At 42.8% G+C, this 24,101-nt stretch overlaps 1 protein-coding gene across 6 annotated transcripts in view; it reads left to right on the top strand.

The window, feature by feature from the left end:
- The first annotated feature begins 334 nt into the window (after window positions 1–334).
- Window positions 335–24,101, top strand: part of c11h16orf89 (chromosome 11 C16orf89 homolog) — a 30,889-nt gene continuing 7,122 nt past the window's right edge. Inside the window, exons 1-7 of one of the 6 annotated variants that reach the window (XM_073060838.1) lie at window positions 1,473–1,511; window positions 3,038–3,102; window positions 3,383–3,535; window positions 8,299–8,449; window positions 12,379–12,496; window positions 18,652–18,814; window positions 23,827–23,928. In XM_073060838.1, the coding sequence (XP_072916939.1) occupies window positions 3,075–3,102; window positions 3,383–3,535; window positions 8,299–8,449; window positions 12,379–12,496; window positions 18,652–18,814; window positions 23,827–23,928 (715 nt within the window). In that variant the 5' untranslated portion in view covers window positions 1,473–1,511; window positions 3,038–3,074. The other 5 variants (XM_073060839.1, XM_073060840.1, XM_073060841.1 and 2 more) reach the window with 5 other exon arrangements.

Raw genomic sequence — 24,101 nt, 5'->3', positions numbered from 1 at the left:
ATATCCATTGCATGTATTATTAACATGTTTTTGTATAAAATCAGAAAATGTTGACCAGCAAGGTTAAAAGATAACATTTCGGGTCAATATCTTTTCAATAGAATTCATTCCCTTTTGGGGTTTATTTATGTTTTCCCATAACTAGCTGGAAATTGTTCCCAGTAGCATCGTCTACTGAAACCTTTGTTTTATGGCCTTTGTATAAACCGTCAGCATGAATACAGACACAGGGTAATTAAAAAGTATTCAGGAGGCGAGTCAGTTCTGTAGCAGTCGCAGCTGGGAGCAAGTCACGTGTAACGGTAAAACTCCTTTAAATCCGCGGGGAGAACACCACACACACACAGAGAGTTGATGGTCTAACAGCGGGAGGGAGGGGGAACATGAATTCTGTCCTGATCGCAATAGCTGTACTAAGTTGCGTTTCAGCAAATGAGCGAAAGATCAACGATATTGTTTCCACACTGGAGAAGGCAGTTCTCTTCTTTGAAACCAACCATGATCGATTTAATTTGGATGGAGTATCAGGGTACAGTATATTACAAGGTAAGTTGGCTGACGCGTCCTGGCTTCACCTGGTGCAGGAGAGGCTGCAGGCACCGAGACCCCGTGAGGTCCTCCCGTTGAGTCGGCGACGGTGACGAGACAGGAAAGCCCCAGCTGTTACCACCTTGAACGGGTTTTGACATCTGCTCATGTTAGGAAGAATGAAAAAATGTTCTAAGCCATTTAGTTTGTAAGGATGTTGAAGGATGATCTTAGTTTTAAAATCATTGCATTCGTTTTTACAAAAGTTTTAACTCGGGGAAAATATCTAGTATGGAAGAAGAAAGCAAAAACCGCTTTCGGAATAAGAAATTGTGCAGATGCTGGAAATCCAGAGCCACACTCACACAAAATGTTGGCAGAAGTCAGCAGGTGAGGCAGCATCTATGGAGGGGAAGAAAGAGTCGAGCCGAGACCCTTCATCACTACTCGATAGGAGGGGGGAAGATGCCTGAAGAAGTTGGGGGGTGTGGGGGAGAGGAAGGAATAAAAGCCAGAAGGTGATTGGTGAAGCTAGGTAGATGGGGGAGAGGGAATGAAGGAGCTGGGAGATGATTGGTGATGCTGGGTGGATGGGGAGGGGGAATGAAGGAGCTGGGAGATGATTGGTGAAGCTGGGTGGATGGGGGAGGGGGAATGAAGGAGCTGGGAGATGATTGGTGATGCTGGGTGGACGGGGGAGGGGGAATGAAGGAGCTGGGAGGTGATTGGTGAAGCCGGGTGGATGGGGAGGGGGAATGAAGGAGCTGGGAGATGATTGGTGATGCTGGGTGGATGGGGAGGGGGAATGAAGGAGCTGGGAGATGATTGGTGAAGCTGGGTGGATGGGGGAGGGGAAATGAAGGAGCTGGGAGCTGATTGGTGAAGCTGCGTGGAGGGGGAATGAAGGAGCTGGGAGATGATTGGTGAAGCTGGGTGGATGGGGAGGGGGAATGAAGGAGCTGGGAGATGATTGGTGATGCTGGGTGGATGGGGAGGGGGAATGAAGGAGCTGGGAGATGATTGGTGAAGCTGGGTGGGTGGGAAGGTAAAAAGGCTGGAGAAGAAGGAATCTAATAGGAGCAGAGAGGCAAGCTTGGGAGAATGGGAAAGGACAAGGGGCACCAAGGACAAGTGACTAGGTAGATGAGGAGAAGAGGTAGGAGGAGGGTCAGAGTGGGGGATTGAAGAAAAGGGAAGGGAGATGTGGAAAAATTACTGGAAGTTGGAGAAATTGATGTTCATGCCATCAGGTTGGAGGCTACCTAGATGGAATGAGATGTTGCTCCTCAACTCGAGAGTGGCCTCATAGTGACTGATATCTTCTATAAACCTACCGATTCCCATGACTGCCTGTACCACTTCTCATGCCATCTCCTGTAAAAATGCTATTCCCTTTTCTCAGTTCCTTTGTCTCTGTTGCTTCGGTTCCAGGATGAGGCTGTCCTTTCTGGGACGTCAAAGGTGTCCTCCTTCTTCAAAGAACGGGGTTTCCCTTCCTCCACCGTTGATACAGCCCTCGCCCACATCCCCTCCATTTCCCTGACATCCACGCTCACCCCATCTTCTCGCTGCCTTAACAGGGATAGAATTTATATTGTCCTCACCTACCACACAATAACTCTTCACATCCAACACATCATTCTCCACAAATTTTGCCATCATCAATGGGACCCTACCATCAAACACATCTTTACCTGCACCCCCCCCCGCCCCACTCTTAGTTATCCATGGGTTCGCTCCATCTGTGATTCACTTGTCCATTTGTCCTCCCTAATAATAATCCCTCCTGGCACTTACCTTTGCAGGTGGAAGTAGTGCTACACCTGCCCATTCACCTCCTCCCTCACCACCATTCAGGGGCTCAAACTGCCCTTCCAGGTGAGACAACACTTCACAAGTGAATTTGTTGGGCTTGTCTTCTGTATCTGGTGCTACCAATGTGGGTTCCTCACATTGGGGGGCCACTTTTCTGAACTTCTCCGCTCTATCTACCGAAAGTGGGATTTCCCAGTAGCCAGCCATTTTAATTCTAGTTCCCATTCCCATTTGGACGTGTTGGTCCATGGCTTCCTCTTCTGCCATGATCAGGCTACTGTCAGGTTGCAGGAGCCATCTAGGAATATGTAGCTTCCAACCTGATGGCATGAACATCGATTTCTCCAATTTCCTGTAATTTTTATTCCCTTCCGTTCCCTCTTTTTCCAATTCCCCACTCTGGTCCCATCTAACCTCCACAGCTGCCTAACACCTCCATCTTGTGTTCCTCCTTCTCTTTCTCTCAAGGTCCACTCTCCTCTCCTATCAGATGTCTTCTTCTCCAGCCCTTTACCTTTTCCACCTATTACCTCGCAGTTCCATATTTCATCCCCCCCCCTCCCTCATCCACCTGGCTTCACCTTCTGGCTTGTACCCCACCCCCACCTCGTTATTCTGGCATCCTTCCCCCTTCCTTTCCAGTCCTGATGCAGGGTCTCAGTCTGAAATGTCGATTGATTACTCTTCTCCATAGATGATGCCTGACTGCCAAATTCCTCCAGCATTCGTGTATGTTGTTTGGAATTAAAGGTGCATCTAGTAAGTAAGGACTGTTCTGAAGGCTACTTATAAGCATGGAGCTTTTATAATGGGGGGGGGCAAATTGTGATGCATATATAAAATCCAGATTAAAGCAATAAATAAAAGTACTTAAATGAATAGTTGTAAATGACTGATTTCTAGTGAACAAAGATGTCAGTGTTTTTCCTGTGGTTATACATGACTGAAGATTTTAGCCCTCAGAATTTTATGTTGGTTGCACGTTTCGCTGGAAGTGTTACAGAATTTGAAAATGATTTGTGCTGTTTTGTTCATACAGCTCTGCTGGAAGATACGTTGAAGAGATGGTCTCTGTCAGGACCTGAAACTGACTCTCAGTATACAAGGGTGGAGGATCTTGTGATAAAAGTGGGCTTCACGGTAGAGATGGCTATCAAAGAAGTAAAATTACATCAGCCTGCATATTTCGATGGTAAACGTTAATGTTATGAGTAACCTAAATGTAATTTCCTTCCACTTTTCAAGTCTGATTTGCAATTTGCACCATGGCCTTTACAAAAAAACATTAAGAACATGATGAAACTTTACTTGGCATGTTTTCAACAATTGATGGTGCATTGCTGTGAGAAATACCTGTAATATAAATATTGTCAAAGGTTAAACTAAAACAGAAGATACTGACCTCAACAGCAGGCAGCAATGGTGGCATGAGGTCAAGAGATGGAGTTAATATTTTAGGTAATCGATAATGATACTTCAGATTTAAAACAACATTAACTACACTATAAGAAATATTTAATTGATTTTTGTCATGAATGCAAAATAATTACTCCATAATAGTGAGTTGCTATATATTTTACCTGTGTTTGTGTTCATAGTTTACGTTGCTCTGAAGTTTATTTTCCCATTGCAATTTCTTTTCACATTGCAATTATTGATGTTGTTAACCTTGGATAGCATTTAAAGAATAGCAACATGTAGCTGGAATATGACAGAAAGAGCAGGTGTAGAAAAATGTTCAGCAGTCTGCAAATACTTTGAAAATATGCATAAAGTTCTCCCATAAACTTCTCAACAATATCTGTTTCACACATGATGCCTTCTGCACAAAGGAGTTAAATCCAAGCTGTCTGTGTAGTTTCCCCTTTTTTAAATTTTGAGTCTGTGTTCTCTGCTTCTAATGCTTTTGGTGACAGAATTAAAGAATTCAATCTCTTAGCACCCATGAGAATGTCTAGCAGATTGCATTTACTGTGCCCATAACGCAGGAAAACATTATGTAATTTTAAACTGAAGAGAGATGTCTGAATACTCATTACAGGGAGATCTGAAGAACTTATCAGAGGAGTAAAGGACTGTGGAAGCATAGGGAAGGAATTCTTGAACATATGGCCTAGGTGGTTGAAGATATGACGTCAGCAGTGGTGCAGTTGTGGGTGGCCGGGTGGATCACCCACATGGTACAACATTGCACATAATACACAAACAAGTTGGTCCAAGTAAATTTATAGATGTGCAAAAGGGTGTCATTGGCAGGGAACAGATCTCTAAGGGCAGTATGAGAGAGGTGTTAAGTAAAGACAGAAGGTATTGAGCTAGAAGGGATAATTAAAGATCAAGTTGGGGTGGGGTGTTTAAATGTTTTGGCATGAGTTGAAGATCAGAGGGTAGTGGTTGTGAGGATTATTTATATCAGTGACATATTCCTCTCTTTTAACTGGCAAGTAAAATAATTTCCTTGTGCAGAACAGCAGTAGTGGTATGGAAATGCCTTCTCTTCAGAAGCCTCACTCACTACAGTGATTCTGGTTTTCTTGTTCCTGAAGGGCACCTGTTGGTCTGATTGTGGTAGAATGAATGTAGTGTGCATGGCTGTGGGCTGATCTCGTAAGTAACAGCAGATGTAAGAGTTTGTGGGCCAAAGGCAACTTTGGCAGGGTTTACAAGACGTTACTTCCTGCAAGGCAAAACCCAATAGAACCATAGAACATTATAGCACAGAAATGGGCCTTTTGGCCCTTCTTGGCTGTGCCGAACCATTTTTCTGCCTAGTCCCACTGACTTGGCCCATATCCCTCCATACACCTCTCATCCATGTACCTGTCCAAGATTTTCTTAAATGTTAAAAGTGAGCCCGCATTTACCACTTCATCTGGCAGCTCATTCCACACTCCCACCACTCTCTGTGTGAAGAAGCCCCCCCCTAATGTTCCCTTTAAACTTTTCCCCCTTCACCCTTAACCCATGTCCTCTGGTTTTTTGTCTCCACTAGCCTCAGTGGAAAAAGCCTGCTTGCATTCACTCTATCTATACCCATCATAATTTTATATACCTCTATCAAATCTCCCCTCATTCTTCTACACTCCAGGGAATAAAGTCTAGCCTATTCAACCTTTCTCTGTAACTCAGTTTCACAATTCCTGGCAACATCCTTGTAAACCTTCTCTGCACTCTTTCAATCTTATTAATATCCTTCCTGTAATTCGGTGACCAAAACTGCACACAATACTCCAAATTCGGCCTCACCAATGCCTTATGCAACCTCACCATAACATTCCAGCTCTTGTACTCAATACTTTGATTTATAAAGGCCAATATACCAAAAGCTCTCTTTACGACCCTATCTACCTGTGACGCCACTTTTAGAGAATTATGTATCTGTACTCCCAGATCCCTCTGTTCTACTGTACTCCTCAGAGTCCTATCATTTACCTTGGTTTCTACCTTGGTTTTTCCTTCCAAAGTGCAATACCTCACACTTATCTGTATTAAACTCCGTCTGCCATTTTTCAGCCCATTTTTCCAGCTGGCCCAAATCCCTCTGCAAGCTTTGAAAACCTTCCTCATTGTCCACTGCACCTCCAATCTTTGTATCATCAGCAAATTTGCTGATTCAATTTACCACATTATCATCCAGATCCAATAGCATGAATGGCAGTGATGTTTCCCTATCAAATGAACTCATTGCTTTCTATGCCCGCTTTGAAAGGGAGAACACAACTACAGCTGTGAAGATCCCTGCTGCGACTGGTGACCTTGTGATCTCCATCACAGAGGCCGATGTTAGGCTATCTTTAAAGAGGGTGAACTCTTTCGCAAGGCGGAAGGTCCTGATGCAGTACCTGGTAAGGCTCTGAAAACCTGTGGCAATCAACTGGCAGGTGTATTCAAGGACATTTTCAACCTCTCACTGCTACAGGCAAAACTTCGCACTTGCTTCAAAAAGGCATCAATTATACCAGTGCCTAAGAAGAATAATGTGGGCTGCCTTAATGACTATCGTCTGGTAGCACTCACATCGACAGTGATGAAATGCTTTGAGAGGTTGGTCATTAGACTGAACTCCTGCTTCAGCAAAGACCTGGACCCATTGCAATTTGCCTGTCACCACAATAGGTCAACGGCAGATGCAATCTCAATGACCCTTCACATGGCCTTAGACCACCTGGACAACACAAACACCCACGTCAGGGTGCTGTTCATCGACTAAGCTCAGCATTTAACACCATCATTCCCACAATCATGATTGACAAGTTACAGAACCTGGGCCTCTGTACCTCCCTCTGTAATTGGATCCTCGACTTCCTAATCGGAAGACCACAAACTGTGTAGATTGGTGATAATATCTCCTCCTCACTGATGATCAACACTGGTGCACCTCAGGGGTGTGTGCTCAGCCCACAGCTCTACTCTCTCTGTACCCATGACTGTGCGGCTACGAATAGCTCAAATACCATCTATAAACTTGCTGATGGTGCAACCATTGTTGGTAGAATCTCAGATGGAGATGAGAGAGCGTACAGGAATGAGTAATACCAACTAGTGGAGTGGTGTCACAGCAACAACCTGGCACTCAACATCAGTAAGATGAAAGAGCTGATTGTGGACTTGAGGAAAGGCAAGATGAAGGAACACATACCAATCCTCATAGAGGGATCAGAAGTGGAGAGAGTGAGCAGTTTCAAGTTCCTGGGTGTCAAGATATCTGAGAATCTAACCTGGTCCCAACATACTGATGCAGTTATAAAAAAGGCAAGTCAGTGACTGTACTTCATTAGGAGTTTGAAGAGATTTGGTGTGTCAACAAATATACATCTTCTGTAGCTGTACTGTGGGGAGCATTCTGACAGGCTGCATCACTGTCTGGTATGCGGGGGCCATTGCACAGGACTGAAAGAAGCTGCAGAGGGTCATAAATTCAGTCGGCTCCATCCTGGGTACTAGCCTACGAAGTATCCAGGACATCTTCAAGGAGCGGTGTCTCAGAAAGGCAGCGTCCATTATTAAGGACCTCCAGCACCCAGAGCATGCCCTTTTCTCACTGTTACCATCAGGTAGGAGGTACAGAAGCCTGAAGGCACACACTCAGCGATTCAGGAACAGCTTCTTCCCCTCTGCCCTCTGATCCCTAAATGGACATTGAACCCGTGAACACTACCTCACGTTTTAAATATATATCATTTCTGTTTTTGCACAACTTTCAATCTATTCACACTATAATCAATTTTTAAAATTAATTTATTATATTTTCTTCTATATTATGTATTACATTGAACTGCTGCTGTTAACAAATTTCATGACACATGCCGGTGATAATAAACCTGATTCTGGTTCAATCCCACTATCTAAATCACTGCCAAACAATGTGATATGTAGCGGTCCCAATACTGAGCCCTGAGGAACACCACAAGTCACTGGCAGTCAACCAGAAAAGGCTCCCTTAATTCTCACTCTCTGCCTCCTGTCTGTCAGCCATTTCTCTATCCAAGCCTGTAACGCCATAGGATTTCATCTTGTTAAGCAGCCTGATGTGATCCAATATGGCACCTACTGTTGGACTCTTTGCATGAATGTGCACAACAAAGCCTGAATCAAGTGTCTGATATGGCTGCAACACCTTCGTTCAATGTACTGATACGTGCTCTAAGTTCACTAATCTTAACCATTAATATTCCTAGTATTAAAATTCACATACTTAAACTCGTCTGTTCCATTGTGTCTATTATCTGGGCCCTGCCTGTTCTTTCTGGTCATATCATCTACATGCCTCTCATTCACTCCACTTTTGGATCACTATTCTGGTATCCTTTAGCACAACTGAATTATACTATTGTATCAGGGGATCTAAGGGTTTGTTGCAAAATAATGCTTTTTATTTTGAATGTTGCTGATAGTTTTGGAAATGTATTTCCAATGTATTGAAAATGTATTGAGGAAATGTATTTCTTCATCTAGCCTTTGAACCGTTACTACAAATTAATTTCTGGACTTTCAGACCTGAATGGACTCAGACAGACAGTAAATTGGTCTATCCTAAACGGAGGGTTAAAGAATGTTTTGAGGAGGAAGACAGTGACACCTGCATATTTCAAATATTAGGTACCGGGTATGTCTTGCTTTTGATTTTATAAATGGTTTATCATTTATAACTATAATACGTCACTTATCATTGATAAAGCAACTTTTACAATTCCATTACACCTTACTATATCAAAATACCTAACATTGGTAGTAGGTAAATTATTGGAAGGAGTACCAAGAGATAGGATCTACAAGTATTTAGATAGACAGGGACTTATTACGGGGAGTCAACACGGCTTTGTGCGTGGTAGGTCATGTTTAACAAATCTATTAGAGTTTTTTGAGGAGGTTACAAGGAAAGTGGATGAAAGGAAGGCAGTGGATGTTGTCTACATGGACTTCAGTAAGGCCTTTGACAAGGTCCCGCATGGGAGGTTAGTTAGGAAGATTCAGTCACTAGGTATACATGGAGAGGTAGTAAATTGGATTAGACATTGGCTCAATGGGGGAAGCCAGAGAGTGGTAATGGAGGATTGCTTCTCTGAATGGAGGCCTGTGACTAGTGGTGTGCCACAGGGATCAGTGCTGGGTCCATTGTTATTTGTCATCTATATCAATGATCTGGATGATAATGTGGTAAATTGGATCAGCAAATTTGCTGATGATACAAAGATTGGAGGTGTAGTGGACAGTGAGGAAGGTTTTCAAAGCTTGCAGAGGGATTAGGACCAGCTGGAAAAAATGGGCTGAAAAATGGCAGATGGAGTTTAATACAGACAAGCGTGAGGTATTGCACTTTGGAAGGAAAAACCAAGGTAGAACATATAAAGTAAATGGTAGGGCACTGAGGAGTGCAGTAGAACAGAGGGATCTGGGAATACAGATACAAAATTCCTTAAAAGTGGCGTCATAGGTAGATAGGGTAGTAAAGAGAGCTTTTGGTACATTAGCCTTCATAAATCAAAGTATTGAGTATAAGAGTTGGAATGTTATGGTGAGGTTGTATAAGGCATTGGTGAGGCTGAATTTGGAGTATTGTGTGCAGTTTTGGTCACCAAATTACAGGAAGGATATTAATAAGGTTGAAAGAGTGCAGAGAAGGATGTTGCCGGGACTTGAGAAACTGAGTTACAGAGAAAGGTTGAATAGGTTAGGACTTTATTCCCTGAAGCATAGAAGAATGAGGGGAGATTTGATAGAGATATATAAAATTATGATGGGTATAGATAGGGTGAATGCAAGCAGGCTTTTTCCACTGAGGTTGTGGGAGAAAAAAACCAGAGGACATGGGTTAAGGGTGAAAAGGGAAAAGTTTAAAGGGAACATTAGGGGTGGGGCTTCTTCACACAGAGTGGTGGGAGTGTGGAATGAGCTGCCAGATGAAGTGGTAAATGTGTGCTCACTTTTAACATGGAAGAAAAACTTGGACGTGCACATGGATGAGAGGCATATGGAGGGATATGGTCCAGGTGCAAGTCACTGGGACTAGGCAGAAAAATGGTTCGGCACAGCCAAGAAGGGCCAAAAGGCCTCTTTCTGTGCTGTAATGTTCTATGGTTCTTAACTATTCTTTTAACATCAAACTAATACTTACTTTTAAAAAGAAATATTATGTTCCCAGAGGCTGGAAAATGAATATGCAATACTTTATTCCATTAATCAGGATTCAAGTGTTTAATTACAATTTAATAACTGCAGCCTAATATTATGAACATTTTAAATGAGGAATCAATTGCAATTTTAGCTTGATGATTTAATTATGATTGACCAGATTCGATTTGAATTTTCATTTCACTGTTTCTGTCAAAAATGTTAAGTTCAAATGTTTGTATCATTGGAGTGAATAAGTTTAATTTGCTTTTGGTGAGATTTGCAAAGCAAACTCTTTACTCTCTTTTGATAGTTCTGCTCTTATTTACCATTCTTAATTTAGATGGCTACATTTGTGAGATCAATTAAACATGGAAAATGGGAGTTTTAAAAAAACAGCAAATATTAGAAATCTGAAATAAAAGCTGGTAAAACAGTAGAAGTAGAAGGAGAATCAGCCAACGTTTTATGTCTATGACCTTCATCAGAAACTGAAAGCATTCACTGTTTGAGACTTTTGTGGCATTTAATGTGATTAATGGCTGATCATATTCCATTTCCCTTTAATTAATCCCTTGGCCCTGAGTTAGGAACTATTACTGGTACTCATTTTTGCTGTTTTGCCAGTTGTCCTAGCTCCAATACTATCCGCAATTTCCTTTTCTATCCATAAATATTTTTTTTGCCATTCAGGAATAAACAATTGTTTTTGTCCATGCTCTCCATAAACACTTGACATTGTTGATCAACTATCAACAACATGAGTACCAATCCCTGGTTGATCTTGGACAACTCTTGTTTTATACCATAATAGTTCTCTTTATGTAGATTCAGGATCCTAGTCACTGAATCAACTACGTTGCCCTCTATTTTAATAAAGGATTCTATAATATTATGGTCACTTCTCCTATGGGCCTCTCACAGCAAGACTGCGGAGTAATCCTGTTTCATTCCACGTGAAACATGATCCATAACCAGAGGTTATATTTCATTGAGATTTGGTATGCCACTTAGCAAATTTGTGCAGTGGATCATGGAAATCTTTCTGACTGGTTGCATTACCATCTGGTATGAAGGGGCCACTGCCCAGGACTGGAAAAAGCTGCAGAGGGTTGTAAACTCAACCGGTTCCATCACGTGCACGTGAGCCTCCCCACTAGTGAGGACATCAAAAAGGCAATGCCTCAAAAAGGCGTCCTTTGTTCAGAAACCCCAGGACATGCCCTCTTCTCATTACTACCACCAGAAAGGAGGTACAAGAGCCTGAACACATGCACTCAACATTTTAGGAACAGCTTCTTCCCCTCCACCATCAGATTTCTCAACAGAAGATGAACCCATGAACACGCCCTCATTATTTTTGTTTTCTTTCTACACTACTTATTTATTTTTATATTTTGTAATTTATAGTATTTTTATCTACTGGACTATAGTGTTGCCACAAAACAACAAATTTCAATGATAATAAATCTGATTCAGATTCCCATACACAATAGTTAATCTCCTGTGGCTTGCCCTTAGTTGATTTATTGATGCTTTGAATCACAAAACTGACCTGTACACAATCCATGAATTCTTCTTCCACAGTATTGTTAATAATTTGGTTAGGTCAATTTTTGTGTCTATTAAACTCATCTAGTGTTACTGTTTCATCTTTTAGTTCTCTAATTTCCTGTTTAATGTCAACTCCCCAACATCACTGATTACTATAACTATTCCCAATAGGTATTTTTGACCCTTGTTATTTCATGGAACTGCCCATCCTGAACTCATTTAATCTTTGCATCCTTCCTTCCTATTGCAATAATCTTTTTAACCAGCAGTGCTATCCCTCCTTGTCCTTCTTGCTTGTTCTTCCCAAATACTGAACTCCCCTGATTGTTCAGTTCCTATTCTTGGAGCCCCACTGCCCTCTCTCTGTATTTCCAATGATATCCTATTCATTTACATCAATCTGCATAATTAACTTATCGACCTGTTGAAGAATCTTTTCAAGGACAATTCCTATGTCTTCATCACTGAATGGACTGGGACTGCACTGTGGTGTTTTGCCACAGAATAAGTAAGCTCGGAGATGGTAAGGATATGCCTGAAAATAGTTAAAAGTCATCCCTTCCATTGGCTGGTTTCTGTAATGTGTGAACTACTGAACTTCACAGGCCCAAATGATACAGAAGTCACACTCATTTTGTGTGAATAGGAATACCAAGTGATCCTTTGCAGAGTTCCATTTAAATGAAGAACACCCCAGGACATTACACAGGCACACAATTGGAAATTGCTGATAGAGATTTATTAGAAGGAAGTCAATGAATCTGAGGAAGACATCTAAAAAAACAGTTTTTAATATAATTTCAAATGAGCTGATAATGTCATAATCTACTAAAACAAATCATCTAAATATGTTTATTCTTTAAAATCTAGGAAGGATTATAGAGTGCCTTGCCTGGATACAACCATGTGTAAGAAGCTGATGACAACACTATATTGCCCAGATTACTCCCTGTCACACCAACTGCTGTACTTTATTTTTGCTGAGATTGTAAGTAAAATTACTGATTTATTAACAGCATTGATTCAAAAGTTGTCACTTTTATTATTGTAAAATCTTTGTTCCACTGTAAAAGTAACTATAGAGTTTAATGGCACAATAACAGGCCCTTTGGACCAATTCATCCACATTGTTCAAGATGTCTATCTGAGGTAGTCTGGTATGCTTGCATTTGGTGTTTGGCATCTTTTAATCATTGCAAAACATTTAACTTTCTTTAGCACCCTGTCTACCTGTGTCACTCCTTTCAGGGAATTATGTCATTGTACCTCCAAGATCACTTTGTCCTACAACACAATCCACAGTCCTACTATTTACTGTGTAAATCCTGACTTAGTTAAATTCACCAAAATGCAAAATTTGCAATTACCCAAGTTGAGTTTCACCTGCAATTTCCTCAGTTCATCTAGATCCTGTTGTAATCTTAGACGATCTCCTTCACTGTCCAATAAGCCACCAACTTCTGGTGTCAGAGCTACAGACTTGCTACATGTATTCTAGTAAAGCACATGGCAAAGTCCCTCTTGGGAGGCTGATCCAGAAGATCAAGATGCATGGTGTCCTTGGTGAATTGGTTGTTTGGATTCAGAACTGGTTTGTGCATAGAAGACAGAAGGTAGTGCTTGAAGGGACTTGTTTGAGCTGGAGGTCTGTAGTTAGTGGGTTTCCACAGGGATCTGTGCTGAGACCTCTGTTTGTGATGTATATAAATGACTTGGATGAAAATGTAGACGGGTGATAAGTTTGTGGATGATACCAAGGTTGATGGAGTTGTGGATAGTGTAGAAGACTGGCAAAGAATTCAGTACAATATAAATCAGTTGCAGATATGGGTAGAGAAATGGCAGATGGAGTTTTACCCAGATAAATGTGAGGTGTTGCACCTTGGTAGGGCAAATGCACTACGCAGACAAGGCCCGTCCCCCGGTCAAGTCCACCGCATTTCCCCTCTCAGCCGAGGCCCGCGTGGCCTTCAGCCGCATTAAAGGGGACATTGCCAAAGCAACGATGCATGTGGTGGACGAGACCATTCCCTTCCAAGTAGAGAGTGACGCCTCCGACTTCGCGCTGGCTGCTACCCTCAATCAGGCAGGAAGGCCGGTAGCATTCTTCTCTCGTACCCTTCAAGGCCTGAAATTCGGCACTTCGCGGTGGAGAAAGAAGCCCAGGCCATAGTGGAAGCTATTAGGCACTGGAGGCACTATCTCGCCGGCAAAAGGTTCACCTTGCTGACCGACCAGCGCTCAGTTCCGTTCATGTTCAGCAACCAATAGCGGGGCAAAATCAAAAATGATAAAATTTTGCGGTGGAGAATAGAACTCTCCACCTACAACTATGATATCCTGTACCGGCCTGGCAGACTCAATGAGCCCCCTGATGCCCTATCCCGGGGAGCGTGTGCCAGCGCGCAGCTCGACCGGCTATACGCCCTCCATGCAGATCTTTGCCACCCGGGAGTCACCTGACTTTACCATTTCGTGAAAGCCCGGAACCTACCGTACTCCCTTGAGGAAATCAGGACGATGACCAGGGACTGCCAAATCTGCGCTGAGTGCAAACGCACTTCTACCGTCCTGAAAAGGCGCAACTTATCAAGGCCACCTGCTCCTTTGAGTGACTGAGTGTTGACTTTAAGGGCCCCCTTCCCTCCACTGACCGCAATGTGTACTTTCTCAACATAATTGACGAGTACTCGCAGTTCCCCTTTGCCATCCCCTGCCCCGATACCACTGCCACGTCCATCATAAAAGCCCTGCGCCAGCTCTTCACTCTATTCGGATATCCCTGCTATATCCACGGTGATAGAGGGTCCTCGTTTATGAGTGACGAGCTGCGCCAGTACCTGCTGGCTAGGGGTATTGCTACTAGTAGGACCACGAGCTATAATCCTGGGGGAGTGGACAGGTGGAGAGGGAGAATGCCACTGTGTGGAAGGCCACACTCTTAGCCCTCAGTTCAAAGGGATTGCCGGACTCTCGCTGGCAGGAGGTCCTCCCCGAGGCACTCCACTCCATCCGCTCCCTGTTATGCACGTCCACCAATGCCACCCCTCATGAGCGACTCTTTTGTTTTCCCAGGAAGTCTGCCACTGGGACCACCCTACCGGCTTGGCTGACGTCCCCAGGGCCAGTGCTGCTCCGGAAACATGTGAGGAGCAATAAATACTCCCCAGTGGTTGAGAGGGTTCACCTATTTCATGCGAACCCCCAGTATGCCTATGTGGTCTTATCTCTTGGGCGGGAGGACACGGTCTCCGTCCGCGACCTGGCGCCTGCAGGAACACCAGACCCTGACCCTGAACACTCCATGGTGACTATGAACCCCGTACCCACCAATGTATATACCCACGGGACACCGCGCATGCCAAACCCTACACAGACTCCTCACGACACTCCCATACCGGGTGCCTCGAACACGCATGAGGGATTACTGACACCTAACGGGCTGGCACCTCAAGTCAGGCCGGAGCCAGCACAACCACCGTCTCCGGTGCAATCACCACCGGCATCTGTGCAATCACCACCGGTGCTACGTAGATCACAGAGACAGACTCGACCACCTGATAGACTTAACCTGTAAATATACTTGTAAGAAACTTCGCCACATGGGGACTCTCTTTTAAAACAAAGGGGGGGGGGTGAATGTGGTAAACTATGTATACCTGTCTGGACATGCCCCCTGCTGACTGCTCCTGTGGCTCCTCCCACAGACCCCTGGATAAAGTCGATTGGAGGCACTGCTCCTCCCTCAGTCTCCGAGATGCCATGCTCCCTTTTGCTGCTAATAAAAGCCTATCGTTCACCTCCCGTCTCCGAGAGTTATTGATGCTGCATCAATTGTTAAGGGCAAGATCCTTAACAATGTGGCTGAGCAGAGAGATCTTGGGATTAAAGTTCATAGGTCCTTGAAAGTGGCTACACAGGTTGATAAGAAGGTTTATAGAATGCTTGTTTTTATTAGTCAAGGCATTGAGTTCAAAAGTCAAGACGTTATGTTGCAACTTTATAAAACTCTGGTTAGGCCACATCTAGAGCATTGCGTACAGTTCTAGATGCTCCACTATAGGAAGAATATTGAGGCTTTGGAGGGAGTGCAGAAGAGGTTCACCAGGGTGCTGCCTGGTTTAGAGGGTATGTGCCATCACGATAAGCTTGGGTTGTTTTCTCTGGAGTGACGGAGGCTGAGGGGAGATCTGATAGAGGTTTATAAGATTATGAGAGGCATAGACAGAGTAGTGTCTGTTACCCAGGGTTGAAATTTCTAATTCTAGAGGGCATGCACTGAAGGTGAGAGGGGGCAGGTTCGAAGGGGATATGAGGGGACTCTTTTTACTGAAAGAGTCGTGGATGCCTGAAATGTGCCACTTGGTATGGTGCTAGAGTCAAATACATCAGAGGCTTTTAAGAGGTATTTGGATAGGCACATGGGTATAAGGAAGATGGAGGGATATGTGCATGGTGTAGGCAAGAGGGATTAGTGTTTGGGTGTTTTTGATTTGCTTTTTAGCTGGTTCGGTACAACATTGTGGGCTGAATGGCCTGCTCCTGTTTTGTACTATTTTATATTAACATCATCATCCACACTGTTAATTCCATCTTTCATTTATAAGGCATTGTTTATAGTTAATATTTTTGCTATGCTCTCTACTGACCCCTCTTTAGTATTTACTATGAACACTAAATTTATTCATTATGCTGGGACTGTCAGTTCTGTGCCTTTTCCTGTGGATGTACTGTACTTCAAATACAGTTCTCAGAAAAGTCTGCATTGTTGTCAAAGCAATTGGTCTTCTCCAAGTCAAATTTAAAAAAAAAAGTAAGGAAGTGGTCCTTCTTTAAAAGTTGGTTGACAAGTCAACACCTTATTTCAGATTCACTGAAACAATGCATTTTGACCAGCCATTATCCTGTCCAAACTGGGACTTACTCTCAAAGATCCAGTGACCCAGGAAAAGCAAAGTACATATTGAGATTCCCTATCATCAGTCCTTGTGCTTTTGCCTCCTGCCCCACCTGGTGTCTTCATCAGCCACCATAGAACCCAAGAGGTCAAATGGGAACAAGTCAGTATGTGTATTGGAATATTGACACGTTAGCTTCTTTACAGCTGAGACTGGAAGCCATTGCTTCTTAAGCTGAAGGTCGCAGATGATGGCAGTTTTTAGTCTCTACCCTTGTGTTGTATCTTGCAGTTCTCAATATGCATTACTGAATTTATAGCAGTGAATCTGTGGAATGCCCGGCCACACACTGCGGTGGAGGCCAAGTCCATGGGTATATTTAAGGTGGAAGTTGATCGCTTCCTGATCGGTCAGGGCATCAAAGGCTATTATGGGGTTGAGTGGGATCCGAGATCAGCCATGATGGAATGGTGGAGCAGACTCAAAGGGCTGACTGGCTTAATTCTGCTGCTATATCTTAAAGTCTTATTGTTCTCAACCAGTGATGAGATGCTGAGAGCTCAGATGTGATAGGAATGTTGTGCTGTGGGTTCTGCATGGGAACCCAACCTGAAGCTCTTCATCTAGCTGGTCTGGGCTGGTTGGCTGATGGTCAATAGTGCTGAAGTGGCAGTGGTAAACTCCCTATGATCCACTTCAAAGGGGAGCAGCTACTTTGTATTCTGAGTAGCTTATTCTCTGGGGTGACAATTTAATAAATAAATTGAGGTTCGATTATGAGGATGCCAGGGTATTCCCAAGACCTGGAACACTGGTACCCAAAGCACCAGTCTGGACCTCTAGTATAACGTAGTGGTTGCTGCTTTTATTGTAATAGCTCTCAGCCAATGGACCCTGCATAACGGTTGGGGGGCAGGAGTTGGCCACACATTTCATACAGGAAAAGAGAAGCTTTAGACACTATAAAGAGCTAAGTTCAAAGTTGGACCTGGACTCTCTTACGCTCTTTGATATTTCTCATGGGATTTTTGATGGGCCTGACAGGTATCTACCTTTTCCCAGTCTATGAAATCCAAAGCAGTTGGCATGTAACTTTCCCTCCAGGAAACTGCACGTATTACTATTTTCCTCTGGTCTACCTGTCTGATGAAGATCCCATCTCTAAACTATTCTCAGTTCTTCCTGAAACACCAGAGTGTGCAAGTGAAAGTTGAAGTGATGAGATGTTCTCTTCATTTGCTTCAGTCTCAGAGGCTTGCAAAGCTGGGATCTGAAAAGAGAGAGGGTCACAGTGTGACAGGAGCAGCGTAGAGTCTCTGCAAATGAAGAGATGGTGGAGTGATAGGAAAGCTGGATTTAAGCTGTTAGCAGTCTGATCTATTCCGGGTTGGCTAGCAGTGGCGGACATAGTTCCCTAAGGGTTTTTTCAGAACTGATTGGACTCTATTGTTATTGATCATTGACCGCACATTTTCCCAATTAACTTCTGTGTATTTAAACCCTGCTTCATGTACCTTAATTTACTGTCTTAATGTGAGATCTTGTAATTAGCAAGAGTATTTGCTAATTTGCTATTCTGGTATTTTTTTCAGTCTTTATTTTTTTCAATGTATTTTCACTGACTGCCATTTCTGGATCTTATTTGAGCATCGAGATCTTGGATTACTGTATTTCTGCTTGGATCAGCGGGGTTTGTAGTTCATGATGTGAACTACGCAAACTTGCTGTACATTCCCAAGCCAAAAGTCATGACTGAATCAGAAGGTTTGTAGTCTGCTGAGGGCTAGATCTGTGGCATTTAAGTTTGGCGATCCAGGTCTGAATAACAAAACCAGGTATGACTTGCGGAGGGCTATTTCAAGAGCAAAGAAACAATTCTGGGAGAGGTTGTAGGTGACATTGGATGCACATCAACTCTGGCAGGTTGTGCAGGCCATTACTTCCTACAAAGCTAAACCCAACATCATGAATGGCAGTGATGCTTCATTCACAGCCAAACTCAATGCTTTTTATGCTTGCTTTGAAAGGGAAAATAAAACCACAACTCTGAGGATTCCTTCAGCATCTGATGAAATGTATTTCTAGTCTGCATGGACTCTGGTGGTCTCCAGACCCTCACTGTAATGACAGTGGGAGGAGACTGTAGGATAATTTGAGTCTTGAGGACTTCAGTACATCATCCATCTTGTGCAGTTTCTAGACATAATTTTTCTTTCTAACTGATCCATTTTCAATTCAATTTTAGAAAAACTGCACAAATATAGTGGGATCTTGGCACCCAGGGCTGAGACATTCTGTAAGTACTCAACACCTTAAGAAAATCTACTGCACCAATATGATGGAAACAAACTTGCAGATTGAAAATGATGGTTTTCCTGTATATCGACGTGATTTATTTCTGGAAAACAGTAAGTAACTTAAATTTAAAATGAACTATTAAAATAAAATTGAAAAATGAAAATAGTATTATCTTGTCAGTGTTTACAAAGAGAATTGTTTTGTACACAAGATTCTAGTGCGTGCAGTAGAGAAAGGGTTCCCAACTGGGGTCCATGGACTCTTCGGTTAAAGGTTGGGGTCCTTTGTAATGGTGCAAATATTTTGTGTTTCAAGTTTAATTTTAAGTTTATTGTCATTGGCATACATATTTGGGGTATAAATGCTAGTTTTCTTGTAGCAGCAGCACAAGGGGTCTTCAGCCTGAAACATTAATTGTTTTGTTTTCTCCCCCAAGGTGCCTTACCTGCTAAGTATTCCCACCATTTTCTGATTTCATAGTTTACTTCTCGAGGGTATCGGAATGGCAAAGACTGAAATTGTTTGTTGAGAATACAGAGTTTTGAAGGAGTGGGGGGATGGCAGGACTGTCACTGTTCACGGGGGATGGGAGCTGGGGTGGAAAGGCATATTTTCATGAGGACGAGGCAGATGAAGTTGATCGAAACTGGGGTGACGTTGAAGGGGAGTGGTCATTGAAAATGGTTGATGATTGGAAGGTATTTTATGGGCTGGTTATTCAGCTAGACTCCCAGTCTGGCAATGCACTCAGAAAACCACATTGTCCTGGGAATGCCCAATATTTGGAAATCCAGGATGACTTAGTCCACAGGAATGTTGCAGGATAACTTGGGCTATGTTGTCCTGGAGGGTGAGGTGTGCTAGTTATTCAGTTCACTCAGTGCTTCTGAGCACAGACCCACCCTGGGAAATTACATAAAACATAGAACATTGACATCTACAGCACATTACAGGCCCTTTGGCCCACAATGTTGTGCTGACCATGTAACCTACTCTAGAAGCTGCCTAGAATGTCCCCTCGTGTTGGCTACTTCAGCCCTGGGAAAAAGCCTCTGACTATCCACATGATCAATGCCTCTCATCATCTTATACACCTCTATCAGGTCACCTCTCATCCTCTGTCACTCCAAGGAGGAGGCTCACTCAATGTATTCTCATAAGGCACACTCTCCAATCCAGGCAACAGCATTGTAAATCTCCTCTACACTCTTTCTAAGGTATTCACATCCTTCCTGTAGTGAGCTGACCAGAACTGAGCACAGTACTCTAAGTGGGGTCTGCAAGGGTGGGTTGTGTCTGCAGTGTTGCGTCCATAATGTTATCATGATGCAACTAAATCTCCACACTTACTCTTGTAATTGTAAAACAGCTTAAATTCTATTTGAATAATTTCTCTTTTGTGCTCCCTCCTTTGTTTCTGTTTACAATACATTCACATCAGTTGAGCATTACTGGAGTATTAACTTTGTGAAAGTAAAGTAGTGGGGAATTTCTCATTTGGGATGAGTGAATGAAGAGCAGTAAGTGTCAAGTCAATTATACAATGGCTGCTTCTTCTTAAGCATAATTAAAAAGTGAACATTGAAAAGCCGTCATAGATAGAAAGCTTAAATTTCTAAACTAGTACAAGATTTTGACCTACTCTAACATAATATGTGCCTGTTATATTTTGTAGATGGTTTTAACTTGAATGATATTATTGTAGCATTCAACAGGGCATTCATCCTCTCAAACGTGGCTGAAACCTACCACCATATTGCCTTTTTTCTTTAAAACTATTCTGTTTTATACTACCTAGAATTCCATTCTAGTTTGTCATATAGAAAGCAAAGGGTAGCGGTGAATGGGTGTTTCTCGGAATGGCAGGTGGTGACTAGTGGGGTGCCACAGGGCTCGGTATTGGGACCACAGCTGTTTACCATTTACGTTAACGATTTGGATGAAGGCATAGAAAATAATATCAGCAAATTTGCTGATGATACTAAGCTGGGTGGCAGTGTGACATGTGATGAGGATGTTAGGAGAATTCAGGGTGACTTGGATAGGCTGGGTGAGTGGGCAGATACTTGGCAGATGGCGTTTAATGTGAATAAGTGTGAGGTTATCCACTTTGGGAGTAAGAACAGGAAGGCAGATTATTATCTGAACGGTGTAGAGTTGGGTAAGGGAGTAATACAAATAGATCTCGGAGTCCTTGTTCATCAGTCACTGAAGGTGAATGAGCAAGTGCAGCAGGCAGTGAAGAAGGCTAATGGAATGTTGGCCTTTATTACAAAGGGAATTGAGTACAAGAGCAAGGAAATCCTCTTGCATTTGTACAGAGCCCTGGTGAGACCACACCTGGAGTATTGTGTACAGTTTTGGTCTCCAGGGTTAAGGAAGGACATCCTGGCTGTAGAGGAAGTGCAGCGTAGATTCACGAGGTTAATTCCTGGGATGTCTGGACTGTCTTACGCAGAGAGGTTAGAGAGACTGGGCTTGTACACGCTGGAATTAAGGAGATTGAGAGGGGATCTGATTGAAACATATAAGATTATTAAGGGATTGGAGAAGATAGAGGCAGGAAATATGTTCCAGATGCTGGGAGAGTCCAGTACCAGAGGGCATGGTTTGAGAATAAGGGGTAGGTCATTTAGGACAGAGTTAAGGAAAAACTTCTTCTCCCAGAGAGTTGTGGGGGTCTGGAATGCACTGCCTCGGAAGGTAGTGGAGGCCAATTCTCTGGATGCTTTCAAGAAGGAGCTAGATAGGTATCTTATGGATAGGGGAATCAAGGGATATGGGGACAAGGCAGGAACCGGGTATTGATAGTAGATGATCAGCCATGATCTCAGAATGGCGGTGCAGGCTCGAAGGGCCGAATGGTCTACTTCTGCACCTATTGTCTATTGTCATTACTGTGAAGAAGAGATTCCTGCTATCACTGTTAAATTAGTTCCTGCTGATTTGAAGTTGTGTAATTTTGGTTAAATCAAAGCATTATCTAAATCTTCCTTTAAACAATCATTGCTCCTATATGCTGAAACATTTTTGCAGCTTTGTCACTGTTTCTTTTTGACCCCACTCTGCATTGATATACTTAATAAGTCTAATACCTAATAAGGTTATGATATACTTTAATAAGCTAAACAGTTGTTGAGGCTTTGCGACTACATGGCCAACTTTTGCATTTGCCCAGTCTAAAATCATAAGCTTTGCCTTGTGTTGATGTTCCTCCACTGTCAATGATTTAGATAGGGGAATTGATGGCTTTGTGGCAAAACTTGCAGATGATACGAAGATAGGTGGAGGGGTAGGTAGTGCTGAGGAAGCAATGCGATTGCAGCAGTACTTAGACAGATTAGAAGAATGGGCAAAAAAGTGGCAATTGGAATACAGGGTTGGGAAATGTATGGTAATGCACTTGGTAAAAGGAACACTAGAGCAGACTATTTTCTAAATGGGGAGAAGGTTCAAACATCAGAGGCGCAGAGGGACTTAGAAATCCTTGTGCAAGACTCCCAAAAGGTTAGTTTACAGGTTGATTCTGTGGTAATGAAGGCAAATGCAATATTGGAATTTATTTCAAGGGGAATAAAATATAAAAGCAAGGAGATAGTGCTGAGGCTTTATAAGACACTAGTCAAGCCGCAGAGTATTGTTAACAGTTTTGGGCCCCATATGTCAGAAACAATGTATTCTCATTGGAGAGAGTCCAGAGGAGGTTCACAAGGATAATTCTAGGAATGAAGGGGTTAACATATGAGGGGCATTTGGCAGCTTTGTACTCACTAGGAGTTAGAAGAATGCGTTGAAACCTACTTAATGTTGAAAGGTCTAGATAGGTGGATGTGGAGAGGATTTTTCCTGTGGTGGGGTATCCAGAACTAGAGGGCACAGCCTCAAAATTGAGGGGTGACCCTTGACAACATAGGTTGGAGGATTCTTTTAGCCGGAGAGTAGTGAATTTGTGGAATGCTTTGCCACAGACTGCAGTGGAGGCCAAGTCTGTGGGTATATTTAAGGCAGAAGTTGATAGTTTCCTGATTGGTCAGGACATCAAAGCATATGGTGAGAAGGCAGGTGTATGGGGTTGAGTGGCATCTGGGATCACCCATGTTGGAATGGCAGAGCAGACTTGATGGGCTGAATGGCCTAACTATGCTCCAATGCCTTCTGGTCTTATAGTAGGCTGGGAATTTCAAACAAAAGGATTGTGGGAAGAATTGGGAGAATTTCTTTTGTAGAGCATTTTATTTTGATCATACTTTATAATGTATTATGACTTGGAATGTATTGTATATGTGATGGAGATGGAATAAATATTAACTGTCTAAGGAGAATTGAATATGTAATTGGTAACTACCCCCCCCCCCCCCCATGATATTAAGCTATTTCAGTGCTCCCGCTCCAATGACATCCATTTTTTTCTGAGAAACTGAGCACCTTGAAATGTAATCTAAAGCCATGAAATTAGTTATTGATGCAGTTAAAGAGCAGTCATCACTTCCCTTCCCTTACCCATATTGATGTCAAGAGTTGGGAGAACATATTTTTGAATTTTCCTTGTTGGAGAAGTCATTACTCAGTCAATTTAACCCCGAGTGCTTTTCAAGTCCTGCTGAAATGAGCTGCTTCATGTGAAATTACTGTTCAAATCAGTTTGCTCCCAATACAGAGGCTGGGTCACATCTTTAATATCATTGTTCTTCAGTCATTTATTGATGGCTGTAATTATTGATGTGTTTAGTTGCTCTGATTCACTTGTTCTTGGACCGCTGCAGCTTTAGTGCTCATTTGTTCGATTTTAACTTTCACCAGTGAACCATATAATGAGAGAATGGACTGGGCAGGGTAAAAACACGAGGACAGGGCATGGGAGAGGGACATTTGGTCCCTTGAGCATGCTTAGTCATTATTTTAATGATTAGTTCACAAATTTCAGCCAAGTATTGAATAACTGGCAGAGTGCAGCTAGTTAAATTTGAATGCAAAGGCGTGAATAATGATTACATTCTTCTCGTGCTCTGGTTTCAGAAGCACCTGAGAGTGTGAGGGGTTATGAGTATACTGACAGAGTATTTATGGTTGGACTTAAGTTGTTTGAGGACAAAGTTTCTAATTAAATGTATAATTTTTACAGTAATGCTTTGCGGGATGATTGGATATTCTGATTTCTACAAGACCCGGTGGCTTGAAGCCATTCTATCATGGCAGTACCCCAATGGTTGCTATGTGAAGATGGGTGAGTTGATTGATCAATATTCATTGTTTGAAATTAAAGCTACTGTTTGCATTCCTGATGAGATCTTCTGAAAAGGTTCTGGTGAAGATTGAATACCAGAGAGAGCCCTCTATTGGACTTTCTTACGGGGTGAGGACTGAGCTTTTTGGTGTGGTGCACCTCTGCTGTGTATT

Source organism: Hemitrygon akajei, chromosome 11 (genome assembly GCF_048418815.1).
Source record: "Hemitrygon akajei chromosome 11, sHemAka1.3, whole genome shotgun sequence".
NCBI lineage: Eukaryota > Metazoa > Chordata > Chondrichthyes > Myliobatiformes > Dasyatidae > Hemitrygon > Hemitrygon akajei.
Note: the sequence above shows the minus strand (reverse complement) of the source record. Positions and strands in the feature narration are given on the sequence as shown.